This window comes from Ctenopharyngodon idella, chromosome 9 (assembly GCF_019924925.1).
Source record: "Ctenopharyngodon idella isolate HZGC_01 chromosome 9, HZGC01, whole genome shotgun sequence".
In the NCBI taxonomy this organism is placed as follows: Eukaryota; Metazoa; Chordata; class Actinopteri; order Cypriniformes; family Xenocyprididae; genus Ctenopharyngodon; species Ctenopharyngodon idella.
The window spans coordinates 31,009,847-31,027,257 of NC_067228.1; the positions used below are offsets into that span (position 1 = coordinate 31,009,847).

Genomic DNA, 17,411 nt, shown 5'->3' on the forward strand with positions numbered 1-17,411 from the left:
CATCCAAGACACCACTGCTTATTTTTATAGCTTCATGATTTTTAATCACAGATTTTCCATGACTGCAAACAACTCAATGACTCAATGTAACCCCTATAATGGAGGACCTGCCTAAACCTTCAGTTGCTCCAAAATCACTCTCAATCTTTTATTGTCAGCCTCGTTGAAGTTCACATGTGGACAAGAGGAAAGGTACAACATTAAAAGCATATTTGCATCTGTTCAGTGCTGCCACAAATGCACTGCTGCATCTCTCCTTTGTGGAATCTGGTTGCGCAGGTCCATGCACAACAACTGCATTATAACATAAATGCATGCAGGAACAATTGTATAAACATTCTCATAAATTCTTAGATAAGGCAAAACTTAGTAGTATTGTTTAAACAGATGGTTTCTGGAAAACTATTAATTTCACCGATTGGCATTCATAACTTGGACACATTTCTTCATTTTGAATATAGTTTCCCAATAAATGAGTAAAATCCACTGCATCTCTGAAACAAGGCATCAAACTTGACTCAAAGACTAATGATTAACTCTGTGACATTATAGTTCATATTAAAGCAGGGTAATTAGGGCTCATCATAGCCGTGTTCCAAATTTAGTGAGCTTCCCATTGTCTACTGTCTACACAGGCAGCTATTTTATAAGACAGATGAAATGAAATGTCATAAGTAACTGATTTGAAACACTAGACAGCAGGTGCATTAACACCAACACAAGTGTGCCAGCCAAACATGCTCACAAATGATTCTGATAGACTTTGACTTTATAGCGCATGTTACAACACAAAAACCTAAAGGGCCTTTCACATGGCTTGCACGTGAAATCACAGATAATATCATGGAAGAGTGATTTCCTTTTTTTTACAACCACTTTCTCAGCAGAATTTTCCTGTAACCTTTGAGAGAACCTTTTTTAAATATCTCACTGTCACACAAAATTCTCACTTTTCTTTTAAGAATAAAGAAAGACACATAGGACATTTCTCTTAAAGAGATGAGTGTACACATCAACAGTTTCAACAGCCTCAGTTTCAGCCATTTCTAAAGATACAGCATACAGTGCAAAACATAACAGTCTGCTAAAAGAGTAGGCGAAAAGTAGACCCACTAGTATACAAAAGCTTCACAAAACATTCTGAAGAATGTCAGGCATGTTAAAAACATTGATGTTAGAAAACTCATACAACACTCCTCGTGGTCCGGAGAGTGAGAGAAAGAGAGTCTTGACTGAGCCCATACATGGAAATCCAAGTGGGTTTTGCCAAGCAGTCATGCAGTAAGAGTCATGATCTCTCTCGCTCTACTGTCAGAAATCTTCTTATATTCTCTCTTTATAGCTCTAAAACATGCTTTTGTTCAACCCTCATTCTCCTTCTTGCTCATTGAGCTGTTTAACATTAAAAATCAGTCAAAGTCAGCTCTCCAGAAGCCTTGTCAAACAACTCATCTGATGAAGAGTGTGAGAAGTGAACAACTGTTTTAACAGTGAACATGGACCTCCTCTAGGGTTTGTCCTGTTCTATGCTCCTATACTAGTTCCTCTATACTATATATCTCATACTATACTACAACTTCTGGACTATGCAAAACTAAAGATCATATGGCAACAATAGGAAATAATGCAAGGACTAAATCTTTAAAAATAATTGTCCAGCTTAAAATGTTATTTTACAAATTTATCCAGATACAGAATGGAAAACTGACGTCTTTGTTTGTCTTTTTAATCTGATTTTAAGCAAGATATATTTACAGCAAAAAGTAGCAATCTACTAAACATAATCTCTAACAATTGAACAACTTTGCAGAAAATTGCACAATTCACTCCATTTAACCTTATCAGAAATCAAATGGAGTGCTTCCTGTTAGCCTTTAGATCAGTGACCTTTCTTTCTTTCTTTCTTTCTTTCTTTCTTTCTGTCTTTCTTTCTTTCTTTCTTTTTTTCTTTCTTTCACTTCTAAATGGAACAAAGTAATTTAATATGTAATTATTCTTAGTGATATATCCCGAGTGATATTGTCTACAAAAGCTACAAGCAACCTAAAAGTGTGTGCGTGTGTGTGTGTGTGTACACAGTGGGAAAGGTTCACATCTCCCACGCCACTCCATATTGGGATATAAAAAAGGAAGTACATATTTTGGAAACTCACTCTCTGTGGTTGGGGTAGAGGGCTTCCTGCTCCGCTTATCAGCTGGTGTGGAGACACTGGGATCTGAACAGACAGTCAGAAAGAATACAGAAAGAAATACAGAGAGCAAAATTAGAATGACCCTCATGAAATCAGCATATTATGCCTTCTCTTCAACTTCTGCACACTAAAAAAAGTTCCCAAAATATCTAAGCTAATTAATTATTTTGTGAGTTTCTTGCCATTCTATTACTGCCACTTATTGCCAAGACCAAGACAAAGGTCAAAGAGGTTAAAAAGTGGAATTTAGCAGTAAAAATAGCAGAAGCCACTTTAGAAGAAGCTGTATTACATGTTTATACAAGTAAATGATAACATTAAAGCACTTAAATAATACTAACATGCCACTATTAAAAATAAAAAATTTTCCAGGTGAAGTTGTCTCTCTTTTGTCACCGTTAAGCAGGAAAGAGATGTCTAGAGTCAGATGTAATTACATGTTCTGTAAAATATCTAAAGATGGCTGTAGGGACATGTCCCGTAAAGCAGGACAGAAATATCTAGATACAACTGTAAGGACATGACCAGTAAAGCAGGATTGTGAAATCTGGACACGGCTTAAGGAACGCATCCTTTAAATTGGGACAGAGAGATTCATGAACAGCTCTAAAGACTGTAATGTCCTGGAAACCAGAACAGAGAGAAAGACATAGCTGTAGGGACACATCTTTTAGTTAGGATGGAGTGATCTAGAGACAACTGCAGAGATATGTCCTGCAAAGCATTACACAGAGATCTAGAAATCTACAGTGGATGAAAGGGAAAATATATATAACACATTTGACATGTCCTGTTAAGCAGGACAGAGATGACTGTAGAGTCAAGTCTTGCATAGTGGGACAAAATTATTACGAACAGCTACAAGGACATGTCCTAGAAAGTAAAACAGCGACACAGAAAGAGCTGTAGGGACATGTTCATTAGTTAGGACAGAGAAATCTAGTGATGACTGTTGAGACATGTCCTGTAAAGCAGAACAGAAACAGAGATCACTGTTAGAATATGGTATACTGGACAAATGGATCTAGAGATGGTTGTGGGAAGATGTCCTGTAAAGCAGAACAGAAACAGAGATCGCTATTAGAATATGTTATCCTGGACAAATGGATCTAGAGATGGTTGTGGGAAGATGTCCTGTAAAGCAAGACAGAGAGATCTAGAGATGGCTGTCAGGACATGTCTTGTAAAACTTGGCAGAGAGATCTAAAAATGGGCTTTATTGACATGTCTTGTTAAGTAGGATAAATACATCCAAAGACAGCTAAACATATCCTCTAAAGTGGAAAAGAGAGATCCATAAATGGTTGTAAAGACATGTCCTGGAAACCAGAACAGAGAGGAAGAGACATGTCCTTTAATCAGGACAGAGGGATCTAGAGATGATTGCAAGGACATGTCCAGCAAAGCAGGACACAGAAATCTAATATGTTATGCAGGTCAAAGAGATTTAGAGACAGCTGTAAAGACATATCCTACAAAGCGAAACAAGGAGATCTTAGGACATGCAAGGGATGCAACGCAGCCTGATCTGGTCAGTAATTACCGGAAGCTGCAAAACTCAGGCAGAGACTCTAGGGAGAGAGACATACTGCCCAGCCCAAAACAGACAGACTCAAACCATAATATTCTCAAAGAACCCAGTGTTTTGACATAGTAGACTAGTAGAGAGGGAGATAATTGTTTGTGTTGTACAATTCAAAACACATATGGTTACAGAACGCCTCATCTCTCAGAGAGCCTACTGAGTTTCATAGAGTAGACACAGGAAAAGCATTCTGCAAACTCATTTATTGTACTGGCGTGTAATAAGATATACTCACCGTCCACTAGGACCATACAGGAACATTCTGTCTTTCCCTCGTTGGTCTCTGCCCTGCACACATATTGTCCTTCATCCTCAGGTAGAGCTTTATCAATGGACAGAGAGCACTGACCACCTGCTCACACACACACATTAAACAGTTACGCTCAGAGGGTTAATCTATACTGACAGTATCTGCTGCATGCTCTAAAATTACCACAGAAATCATTTGGACTTGTCCCTTGATCATAAAAGCAGTTGTGGTCTTACAATGGACGTCTATGGGTACTTCTAAACATGCATTTAACCTGAAATATTCCTGCAAACCATACATGCATATTCAATCAGATATTCTTCAAGTACACAGGTTAACTTGTCTGTCACTACATTGATATACTTGAGTCAGATGAAGTCTTTGTGAAACATATACCCTCTAAAAAGAAATTAGCATGCAATTAAAGACACAGGTGGCCAAGCCACAGAGATACATCCCTCACTGCACACCTTCACAATACTTTTCACTGCAGATCTCTCTACGGATAGCCCTAACACATCATGAAACATCTTGAATAAACCCTCATCCAGTCACATTCCTGCCGGCTGATACTAAAGTGTCATGTGACCAGTGTTTAATAACAATTATGTAACAGTTACTTCCGGTCCTCTTGTCTGATTGGATAAGTGGCCAACCACCGGGTTTCTCAGCAGAACACAAAGTTAGTCCAGCATTGGCTTCATTTGGAACTATTTTCGCTAGTTGACAAAAAGTCAACTGTCTGTAATGTCAGGTACTCAATATTAACTTTTTGTTTAGAGAACTCTTGTATAAAATGTATAATGTCACACTGTGATTACCTCTGGTCTGCTGATGCTTGAAACATATACACATGCATATAACGTAATAGAGCCCCTGATAAATGCCTTTATTTACGGTAGATTGCAACAAATTAGTCCTCTTACTTGGGTAATTTTAAATTGTAAATGCAACACTAACCCTCGTTAGCAATAACGATGAATTTGGATGGTTTGATGAGTTTTCCATCAAGCGTCCATGTCACTTTGGCGGGAGACTCAGATGAAAGTTGGCACTGTAGATGCAAACGTTCCCCATCCAATACCGTCACGTCACTCAGTTTCTGTGTAAAAACGGGCTCTTTTTTCCCAACTGCCTTTGTTTTCTCTTTTATCCCTCCATCCACACAATTCACATCATTTTCCTTTTCTCTGGTGTCTTTATCACCTTGTCTTTCTCCATTCCTGTCCTGGCTTGGCTGTTTTTTCTTGTTGCCTAACACTGATCTGAAGTCAACAGCTTCATTTTTGTTGGGTTGTGTTTTTACTAAGGATCCAGGACCAGGTTTTGGGCCTTGGGTTCCTTTCTTTCCCAGCACTGCTCTGAAGTCCACCTGTTGTGGAGAGTTGACTTTGCGTTCCTCTTCCGTCTGCGTCTTGGGCTTGATCTGCCGTTGGAGGTTCCCCCTGAAGTCCATCTGCTCAGCCGTGATCTCCTTCAGGTCTTCCTCAGAGACGCTCTTGGTGGTGACCTTGCGGCCGAGCACAGTTCGGAAGTCGACCTGTTCGGCCTCCTGTTGTCGGATTTGGTCTTCCCGATGCTCCTTTGTCTCTACACGGTGTTTGAGAAGCCCACGGGTGGCACACCCCTCCTCTTCTTCCTGATCTGTCTGACTGATGTGTTCCCAGAGTGGCTCAGAGCGCGACGTTGCAGGGCTGGGAGTCTCTGGATGTCCTCCCCTGCCTGGTGCAGTCCTCTCCACCCCTCGGCTGCCACAGGAAAAGAGGAGAAAAAAATACAGAGATGTTTAAAGCCCCAGCTAGCTCAGCCCACACTGGAGAGCAGCTTAATCAAGGGGAGAGTTAGTTCAACACGACAGAGTTGCATCAGAGATGACTTCAGAGGCCTTATAGGGAAATGAGACCAGAAAGGGGCCCCTAGACTAACCCACACTCCTCTTTAGACAACAGCACAGCTGAGTGGGGAAGCATAAACAGAGCATTTGGCTATATAGAGATATTATGTAGATTTAGTGCAGGGGTTAAGGGGCAAGGGCTGTAAATACAGCTTTGGGGCAGAGAAGAGCAAGAATAGAAGGAGAACGTACTGCTTATGAGAATCGTCACCAGACAACATGGGGTCCTCGCTGACGTGCAGAGTGGCCACTGACCTGCACTCTCCTACTTTATTCCTGAGAGCAACAGATTTATGAACGCTGAAGTTCATTTATTGTAAACTGCAGAATTGAAAAAGTAAATGAGGAACTAAAAAACAACCTATCCTAATATGACAAAACTGTCACCTTGCATGTACTTAAATGTGTGGATCTCATGAAAACATATTTCATCAAAATAAATAAAAAACAAATAAAAATAAACAATTAAATTACGACAAATATTACTGTGATGTATCAATACATCATCATTTAAATAGTTATATTTAAAATAATATTCATATTTTCATAGTTATATTATTTCATTTTTTTTTGTTTCATACAATATGTTATGGTCATTAGAATATGAAGAGGATATTTGATAATTTCATAAAAATAATGACAATGTAAAAAAAAAATGTGGTAAAGTGTCATTTTCACATCTTTTCACATGAAACTATTAGGGAGATTGAAATTGTTTTCAATTTAGAAAGAATCAACAAAATAAATCCATATTGTTCACCTTGAAAAAATGAAATCTATAATCCTCAAAACCTTTTTTAAATGTCATTGCTTTTAAGTGAAATAAAGCATCTTGAGTACTGACAACTATGTGTTAAGTATGCTCATATTCAATTAGTAATGTTCTCAAAGTGAGTCAACAGTACTAAATATTTAACCATAAATATAGTAAATGTAAACTACTGTATAGCCTAAAGAATGGTTTAGTAATTTTTTTGAATCAAGTGTAAAAACTCTTACTTGAGATGAATCTCATAGTTTCCAGCATGATGTGCCTTCACTTTCCTGATGAGCAGTGAGACAACATCTTCTTTCTGTAGGATCTCAAAGTCACCACCTCCAGATATTACCTGCCCATCCTTCATCCAGAAGAATTCTGGGAAGGGGTCACCAGCAATGGCACAAGAGAGCAGAGCGTGTTGACCCAGGGAGGCGGTAGAGGACTTGGTTTTAGTGATGAACCAGGGCTGAACTCCATCCTGAGGCTCTGTGATTCACACCCATCTTTAACTATTATATTATTATAAAAGGCTCTGGCAGTATCCATTTGCAGATCACACTATTTTGTTATGCTGTTTGTACTTAGTAGGATTTATACCTTGTACAGTCAGAGAAGCTTCAGTCCGAGCATCTCCGGCTTCATTCCAAACCTCACAGGTGTATGTGCCTGTGTCCTCAGGAAACACTTCCTGTATGAAGAGAGTATACTGACAGCCTTTCTTCTCAAAGTGGAAATCCTCGGACTCTTGGATCTCTTTTCCATTATGCAGCCAGACCACCTCAGGGGCAGGATTTCCTACATACAAAACACATCACACTTGCAAATGATTAAGCAAATTTGGGTTACAAAATATCAGTGGGACAAAATAAAGAATAATCAACAGCAGAGAGTACCAGAGCGTCAAAGAGTTGAGTACTATGTCTTACAAGCCACACCGCACACACTTTGTTTGAAAGTCATTTTGTTGAGTCATATTAATAATGCAAAAAATGTTTCATTTTTTTTATTTTTTATAACTTCAGCAAGTTCATATGTTGCTGAGGTCACATGTTCATGCAAATAAACAGTCAGGAGACTCCTCAGATGCTGTCCTTTACACAGGAAGTGCTCACCATTATATAATCACCAGAGTTAAATCATCTGCACAAACACACACAAGCACATAGACACTATATACGACACACAATTGTGGAGATAAATGATGCCTCTTAAGGGAGTACAAAGGAAATTCCATTCATTACAGCTAAACACAACAAAACACACAATCTATTGAGTCAATTAATCGCTCAGGGCATCAGAGGCCTCACATTCTGTTTGTAAACATGTAGCTACACTTGAAAGAAATTCAAGGGACATACTACCACAACTGCATGATTAAAATGTTAAAATGTTAATTTATTAATTTAATTAAGTTGCAGACATTATTTTGATTTTATGTTGATGTAATATTGTTGATAATTATATCAGCCTAATATTGTATGTTATTTAAACTGAAAATCCTGAAAAACCAGTATGTAATGTTATGTTTGAAATTTAAAAGAGCTTGTTATGTTAAAGTTTTTACCATTATGATGAAGAATAGTGCTCGTGGTTAGGATGTGGGTTGCAACATGAAGATATACTCTGCACTCTAGGCCAAAAAAAAACAAAAAACGGCCAAGCCAAAAATGGCAACATATTTAGTGGTCTTTTATTGGTCTTAACAATGTTAATCACAAATCGATGGTCAGGAACTTAGCAAGAATTGCACACTGTGGATAAAGTAACTTAGCACAGAATACCCTTCCTCTTTGTTTTCTTTAAATGTTTAAGCTGTGTGGGTAAACTTGCAGACAGCATTTTACCTGAAGAAGAGTCAGTGTTGTTCCACTCAATGTTGATGGCTTCAAACAGTTCATGAGTAGTTGAAAAACGTTTCCCAGTTAGTTTGAGTTTAATGTGAGTCCAAATATTTACTATAGGGTTCAAATCTAGACTTTGTTTTTTATATTTTCATTTTTTTTAAAATGTATGTACATTTATACTATACTTAGTATTATATTACCTTTGCATCAAATTACAAAAAACTAGTTAACGCTGCTGTGAGGGTGTTTCTAATACAGCGGCTATGGGAGTGACGGTAAAAATGACATCTTTCTCTCTTCTGACTGCCGTTATCATAATTTTCCTCTTTTTGAAAGTTGTGAAAACACTAATGTGGAGTTTTTCTTTTGCTATTTGAGCATAAAACATAAAACATAAAAAATATATTTAAAGTATTCTCTCATTCACTGCTATAGAATTTTACCCTACTATGTTGACTTCCGCTTCTGAGAAACCCGGAAATGTGAAAAGGGTCTCTTCTTGGTTGTCTTTGTAATTTGGGCAGGAGCATTGTCTTGTTGAAAAATAACATCTGGTCATTCCTCTTTAGATAACAACTTTTACATTTGTGGAAAGCAAGCCATTCTGCAATATTCCCCTACTCCAAAGCATTAAATGGCTTTTCACAGTGAAGTAGCTCACCTATACCAGCAGCTAAAAAGGCTCCCCACACAATGACACCTCTTCCTCCATGCTTCACTGTGGTAGAGATGCATTTATTATTATATTTCTCACCAGATTTCCGAACACACCACACTTGAGCATCACCATGCAAACTTGTGTTTAATAGTGATTCATCACTCCACACAACTCTGCTGATCCACTCTGAATCAAACTCCCCATATTCTGCCAAAAACTTAATTCTGTCTTTGATGTTTTTCTGAGACAGCAATGGATTTTTAAGTAGTGCATTAGTTTAATTTCCTGACCATTAGTGTTTAGCCCCCTTTTTTTCTCCAGGAGTGTACATTGACCATTAACAATGACTGTGCTAATATCAATGACAAGTAATCTTACTTGTTCATTACATTTTCTTACTAAACAAGTTACATTCAGCATGTGTTATAACTAGCTGTTCATTTGAACTGATATAGATAAGATTAACTGTTTTCAGGACCTCCACTCTATTATGTTGAAATTAGATGGTTCAACTTAATTTTTTAAGTAATCAACTTAAAAAATTGTGTTTATACTACAAATTAACTTGCTTTAACTTTTTTTTTTTTTTGGTTGAATGTAATTTCATTAGAAGTTGTCATAATTCAAAAAGATTGGTGCAAACGATTGATTGATTGATTGATTGAGAAAACTGAAATCAGCTCTGAAAATCTACTGAAATTACAGAACCTACCTACTTGAAAACAGAAACTAAAGAGTGAAAAACTAATTTAACGCTAACAATTCAATATTTTATGTAAGTGAGCTATGCTCGTATACAGATTTTAAATTGTAATTTTGGTAGCTCCTGAAATGGGTCATACCACTGATATTACCAGAGCACTGAGCAGTTGAAGTAAATAGACAACTCGGCTCATACAAGGACGCAGTTATTGCATGGATGGTGCAAGAACAATGCAAATGTATAAAATGTATGCGCACAGTTCATTTGAATGGTAAAGATTGCCCTCTTTAACAATACAGTTAAACTAAATGTACGAAGCAAACTGAAATAACCTCAACATTTGCAAAAACAGTGAAATAAGTTGGTATGATTTATCTGTCAATCAGATGCACATAAAAGTGTAGTTCGTTACTATAGCAACAGTGGGCTCCTTGTACATTGTACAAAAAAAAAAGAGCATTTTATTTATCATGTTAACCCGTACCTACTTTATTTTTTTTACAGGCACTTTTCTATTTACACTGTTTTAATCCCATATTTCTTTGATCAGACGTCTCACTTTCCCTTCTTTGCTTTTGCCCTTCTTAAAAAACATTCAAATGATCTTACATGGACTTACTTTTCAAAATTAGTAATAAAACAATTGCTCTTGGCAACAGGGATAGCTAGTACGTTTGCTTAGCATAGCGTCGACAATTTATAAGATTAATATCATGTTTTCTCCAAAATCACTATATAGCCTATATATACATGTCAGTCATGATTTTAAAAAATTCTCTGGTTCCACATTGCTTCTTAACACAGACTGAGACAGAAAATATATTATGTTATAAAAATTCTATGATACAGGCTATGTCGATAAATGTTACATTATAGATATTAGGGGTGTAACAGTACACAAAACTCACAGTTTGGTACGTACCTCGGTTTTGAAGTCACGGTTCGGTATGGGTTCGGTACATCAGGGTTTCGGTGGGGAGAAAACTAAACATAAATTGCTTTTTTTTGTTTTTTATTAAACAGTGGGTTACTAAACAAATTGTGTCTCTGTCTTTAAATATATTCAATTAAATTATAACTAAAAGTTTCTTAAGGATAAAAAAAATGATCTCTGCTAATGCTGTAAACTATGTAGGGAGCCCTTACTTCAACATTATGCTACTATAATATTAAAAGTTAACAACTGAGCCCAAACTAGTAGCCTAAATTCAATCACTATTTATTTTTAGTTAGCTATAATAATCAACACTCAAATAACAAATTGCATGCAAACATGTAAGCTGCACATAAGGAAGTTTTTGCATTAACTTCTAAATCTAATTATAAAATTATGTTTTACTCCAATTCATTGTTGAAATAGCCTATAATCATTTCTACACTGTCATTTTCACGACAGATTTATTTAAACATACATTAAATAATCAAGACATCACTAACAGGTTAAGTAAAATATAATGAATATATAGGCTAATACAGTGCATATATTAAGAGAAAGAGTTAATTTCTCTGGCAAACTAACAAGCTGTGGACTCTGAATGGCTTTCTTCTGAGTTAAATGCTACGTGACATACTGTTTACAAGCTGTTTTATTGACCTCTTTCCATCGTTGAAACACTGATAGAACAATTACACGAGATATGACTATTTCAGTAAGTTGTACTGTATCTTTCAGATACTGTACTGTATTACAATTAGATGTTCATCCATGTTTATTTTGTAACTAGAATTAAAGAGGAAGCGATGATCGCGTTCACTTGTGCTCCGCGCTGCCAGTTGAACAGAGGCGCCTATATACGCCACATCATACGCCCCAAAAACTTTTCCAATTATCTATGAAACCTATATTATTTTGCGGACACCACTTAGACAGCCAGCCATTGAGTGATGATAATCTGCTAACTATCTCATCACTCCGACGAACAGGAAGGGGGCCAGAGCAAATTACTTCTCCTGACATTGTACTTGCGAGTTCACACACCTCTTTAATGTTAATTTTAGTGATCTCCGACTGGCGAAGTCGAACATCATTAGTGCCGACGTGAATAATAATCTTAGAGTATTTACGATTAGCATTAGCCAGCACTTTTAAATTTGCTTTGATGTCAGGTGCTCTGGCTCCCGGCAAACATGTGACTATGGTGGCTGGTGTCTCTATTTTCACGTTCCGTGTAATAGAATCGCCAATAACTAGGGCACTTTCAACAGGATTCTCAGTGGGTGTATCACTGAGTGGGGAGAACCTGTTTGATGTTCTTATTGGAACGGAAGAGTGGTGTTTTTCGCGGCTAGGCCGCCTCACCGTTACCCAAGTGCCCTGCTGCACGGGCTCTACAGCCGGAACCAAACAATGTACAGAGTTCACTAAGCTAGTCGCATCCAAAACAGTATCTGAAGCCCTTGCATTCTTACTATCCTCGATTAAAGTTTGGATGCGTGTCTCTAATTCTGAGATTCTCTCTGTCAGCCTGACTATTTCCCTACATTTATGACATGTAAATCCCTCATCACTGACAGAGAGAGCTATGGTAAACATGTGGCAAATGGAACAGGTAGCAATGCTGGGAGAGGATGACATGACTCACCGTGTTTGTAGACTGATCCGACTTACCACAGCTGTTTGAAGAACGCGTTGAAAAAGGAGCGCGCGAGCGACTGTTAACAAGTTGACAAGCTAGCGCTGCAAATGCAAATGCGTTGTAACAGCGATTTAGATTCAAATATTACAAGCTAGCGACGTCAGATTAGTGTGGTAGGCAATATTACATATACGGTAATAAAAAAATAAGCAACAATGAATAAAAGTAAGAGATTCAAAACAAAGCTATACGGAGTTACAGACGCAAACCAATCTGAGCAGCGAGGCAGACCTGTCTTTGTCCGTTGTTGTAATTCACCGGGTAACCAAAGTGTTCCCAAACAGGAGACCTTAATGTTGCAATGTAATGCATTCGGTACACACGTGCACCGTACCGAAAGCCCTGTACCGAAACGGTTCGGTACGAATACGAGTACCGTTACACCCCTAATAGATATACATTATTCTTATGAAAATACCCAAGATGGCTTGAAGAACACAGATAAACACAGATATATCCTTGCAATCATGTGTTTATTGTCTTCATGTTTCATCAGTGAAAATGTCTCTATCTGCATGTTATTCAGCTGTAGCGATATCTGATGTCTATATAAGGGATTTCCTGGAACGTCATAAGTTTAATACTTCTATGAATCTCACTTGTGGACTTTCTGCGTGAGGGAGCCCTCTGGCTTCCAGAATGAATGAAACAGAAAAATTGCATGAGAGTGTTTAGCGCTCTATGTCGCCTCATTTTATGTAAAAATAGAAAAATGATACTAAAGTATTTTGTAGCGTAGTAACTTGAGTAGTTTTTCAGCAAACTACTTATTTACTTTTACTCAAGTCATAGTGTCTTTTAGTACTTCTACTTGTACTCAAGTAAATTATTTCTTAAATAGCAATACTTTTACTTAAGTACAATTTTTAGTACTCTTTCCACCACTGATGATATGTAATATCCTATGCATTATTTATTTAATTAATGGATGATTCATTGTATATTGTACACATTGTAATATAAAATGCCTTTCATAAAAGTAAAAAATACTTTGATTCCACCAGGCAAATATTACACCTTAATGAAAAGGATCATTTCTGACAATGATATGCACATTATAAAAAAAAAAAAAGAAAAAGAAAAAAAAAGATCCAGGTCAAAAACTTATTCTTACTCTGCTCTCCTCCTAGGTTGAGAAGCTGAAGGTTGTTTCATACCTGTCACCTCCACGGTCATGGTCACCTGACTGCCGTCCATGACTCTTAGATCCTGCAGACCTTTGAGGAACACCGGGGCAGACGGTCTCCTCACATCAGTCACAGGATGAGCAGCAGACCTCTTAACACTTGGCTTAGCTGGAGAACAACATACAAATTACATGAATGATGCTAAATTTACCTCAAAAACATACAGACTAACACTATATGGAAAAGCGCTGCATTCCCTATTGTGCTTCATGGAAGAATGAAAATCATACAATACAGGTTTTGAACAAGATGAAGGTGACTATATGATGGTAGAATTTTATTTATTTCTTTTTTTTCATTGGTGATCTATCCCTTAATAAACTGTAATACAAAGAAAAATGTGAAGTACTCTGCAATTAAAGGGTTAGCTCACCCAAAAATGAAATTTTGTCATGAATTACTTTTGTCGTTCCATACTCGTAAGACCTTCGTTCATCTTCGGAAAACAAATTAAGATATTTTTTTATAAAATCCGAGAGGTTTCTGATCCCCAAGAGAAAGCAATGCAACACTACTGTACGTCACAATGCCGACTCATTACTGGCTGGCTCCTGCGTCAGCATCACATGCATGAGTCGTGCTGCTCGCGTGAACAGTGTCGGCCAATAATGAGTCTGTGTTCTGATGTTGTACACGGAAGCCTGCACTGTCTACAACGTAAACAACGTAGGAGACTGACACTGACTGAAATTGTTGAATAAAGTTATTTTTGTTTTGAACGACATGAGGGTGAGTAATCAATGACAGAAATTTCATTTTTGGGTGAACTAACCCTTTAATAAATCAGGTGTAAGAGTCAACCATTCATCTTATTCAGAATTCCTAGTCCGCATTCCTTTCTACTTATATCTTCAGTAGTCCAGACACAGGAGCATCTGTGCTAACAGTGTACTGCACCAGAATCAGTCACACATGATTATTCTACAAGAGAAAAGTTGGGTGACATCCTGTGTCAAACATTTTAGAACTATTAGATGATGCATCTGAAAGTTAATGGATTTTGCAGACCCGTAGGAGCCTGTGGAGATTCTGCATCATAAGGTCAATCGGGGATACAGCTGTTTTATACATACAGTTAAGGTCAGAATTATTGGCACCCTTGGTAAATATGATCAAAGATGGCTGTGAAAATATATCTGCATTGTGTCACGAAGATGAAGACGGATGAAGACGAAGGTACACAGGATCCAATACAAAGTGATTTTTAATCATACAATAAACACAGGACAGACAGAAGGTGTAACAATGGATGCGTGAAACAAGGGAAACCACATGCAAACATAGACCGACAACTGAGAGTGCACAGGGAGGAACTTAAACACATGAAGGTGATGAACTGAATGATGAGCAGCTGTGATGATTAGTGTCCATAGAAACAGATGTGTGGTGGGAAATGAAGACAAAGAATACGTGACTGATAAATACAAACTAAAAGTCCATGAAAACAGATCAAAGAACAAACAAAACTGAATATGTGCAACAGAACGCCCCCTCCTGGAAGGCGTGACCTTGCGGTTTGGTGAGGAGAAGGAGGAGGCTTAGGAGGAGGGCGTGGAGATGGTGCAGGGATGGTGACAGGAGATGGCGAAGGGACGGCGACAGGAGATGGTGATAGGCGGCGCCGGAGGAATGGTGGCATCCGGACGACGACAAGACCCCAGTGGCGATGGTGGATGTCCGATGGCACAGACCCAGAGCCCAGAGACGACAGCCTACGGTGGAGTCGAGGGAGGGAGGAGCCAGGATGGAGCAGAGGCTGACGACAACTGAGGGGCCACCAACGGAGGCGGAGCCAATGGATCCCAGGGCACAGAGGAAGAGCCAATGGAGCAGAGCGACATCGCTGGCACAGGAGGCCTGGGCAATGCAGTGGCGATGAGCATCTGAGGTGCATCCAGAGTGCCCGAGGAGGTGATGCCGGTGTGATGGAGGACCGAGGCATACCTGAAGGGAAGGAGGAGCCCGCTGCAGCCACAGGGGTGGAGGAAAGAAGTGTAGCAGAAGGTCCGCAAGTCCGTGGCGGAGGTGATCAGAGGCCGGAGGCGGAGCCACAGGATCCATAGTGATCTCCTCTTCCTTCAGTCTCCCTTTAGAGCACTTAGGTCTTATGATAAACTGCTTTTAAAGGTTCCTCATTGTAATTATAAATCAAGAGGTAACCATGCTTTTTCTGTAATAGGTCCTAAACTTTGGAATAGTATCCTGATCCACATGAGGTTTGCTCCATAAATTGCCACTTTTACTGTAAATCATACTTTTCAAAAAAATCTAAACATTTTTATTCTCTAGCTTTTGAATAATATTTCTTATATTCTGAAATGGTGTACATTTTTATTGATCTTTTTTATATGCTGTTATGTGTTCTTTTCCTCGTTTTTCATTCTCTCTCTCTTGTAAAGCACTTTGACCCCTGCTGTCGTTATGTCTGCGTCATTCTCATCCGAGATACGTTTATGTGTGTGCATGTGTGTGTGTGTGTGGAAGCCCACAATTTCTGAAGTGCAAAGTGATTTTTTTTTAAAAGTTTCATGTATGGTGCTGTTTAGTGAGTTATACTGTTTAATGATGCTTCTTAGCTAAACTTGGGCTGTGCCACGAACAGGTCTGGTTTAAACTAAAAGACGAAAACTAACGTTTTCTCATGCTGAGAGATAGACATATGTACAGTTGCAATCAAAATGATTCAACCTCCGGAGACTGTAATAATTTATAAATATAAAAAAATTGCATGTATATCAGTTTAATGGCAAAATTAAAAGTGATAATGTAAATATATAATTTTTTTGTAATACAGCCATGTCATAACTATTCAACCCCTATTCAACACTGCTGTTTTTAAGTCATTTATTTGTATGGCATGGTACAAAATTGTGTTAAAACAATTAAGCTTTTTGGAAACTCTATAACTAAACTGAATTAGCTTGTGCTGTTGTGCATACTGTACATACATTTAGCCCATGCATGTGTTGAGTTGAGTAGCAAATATGGCCAAGTCAAAAGAGCTCTCACAAAAGCTATAGAGAACTAATTGTTTTATTACATTAGAAAGTCTATGGCTACAAGAAGACACTAAAAGTTCCTAGAGACACAGCTAACAGCCTTATTCATAAGTTTAAAATTTGTTGTACCAGAAAACCTTTGAGGGTGTTGAAGAAAAAGCACAATATCATTAAGGGGAATAAAATGTTTGATCTGAGAAAAACCCTCAATTTACTTCCAAATACTTGCAAGAGGACCTGATGAAAGGAGAAAAAAAAAAATCAATGCAGAGTAAAAGAAGAACACTAGACACGCATGGCCTTCAAGTTGGGACATCTAGCTGAATGCCACTCTTGCCAAGAATAACATAAAAGGCTGACTTAAATATGCTGAAATTAATTTGGAAAGACCTTTGGAGTTCTCGAAGAATGTTTTATGGAGTGATGTGACCAAACTGGAACTTTTTGGACCCATGGATCAGCGGTATGTGTGCAAAAAAGGCAAAGGTTATGAGCAGAAGAACACTGGTGGCGATGGTGGTCCAGTCTTGTTATGGGGGTGCTTTGCTGTTGCAGAAAGTGGAAATCTTGACTGTATGAGCGTCAGAGGCGGAGCCAGAGTACCTGAGGACTGATGCTGGTGTGACCGAGGATGGCGGCGAGACTAAAGGGAAGAAGGAACCCGCTGCAGCTGAAGGGGTGGAGCGGACGACCCGCATGTCCA

At 38.3% G+C, this 17,411-nt stretch overlaps 1 protein-coding gene across 2 annotated transcripts in view; it reads right to left on the bottom strand.

Moving 5' to 3' along the window:
* The window catches only part of mylka (myosin, light chain kinase a), a 105,965-nt gene that overhangs the window by 29,994 nt on the left and 58,560 nt on the right, over positions 1-17,411 (bottom strand). For both annotated transcript variants that reach the window (XM_051905890.1, XM_051905891.1), the window contains 7 exons: positions 13,680-13,817; positions 7,279-7,476; positions 6,921-7,167; positions 6,114-6,197; positions 4,988-5,775; positions 4,013-4,129; positions 2,154-2,216 (listed from right to left, as the gene is read on the bottom strand). In XM_051905890.1, the coding sequence (XP_051761850.1) occupies positions 2,154-2,216; positions 4,013-4,129; positions 4,988-5,775; positions 6,114-6,197; positions 6,921-7,167; positions 7,279-7,476; positions 13,680-13,817 (1,635 nt within the window). The remainder of the gene's footprint in view (positions 1-2,153; positions 2,217-4,012; positions 4,130-4,987; positions 5,776-6,113; positions 6,198-6,920; positions 7,168-7,278; positions 7,477-13,679; positions 13,818-17,411) is intronic.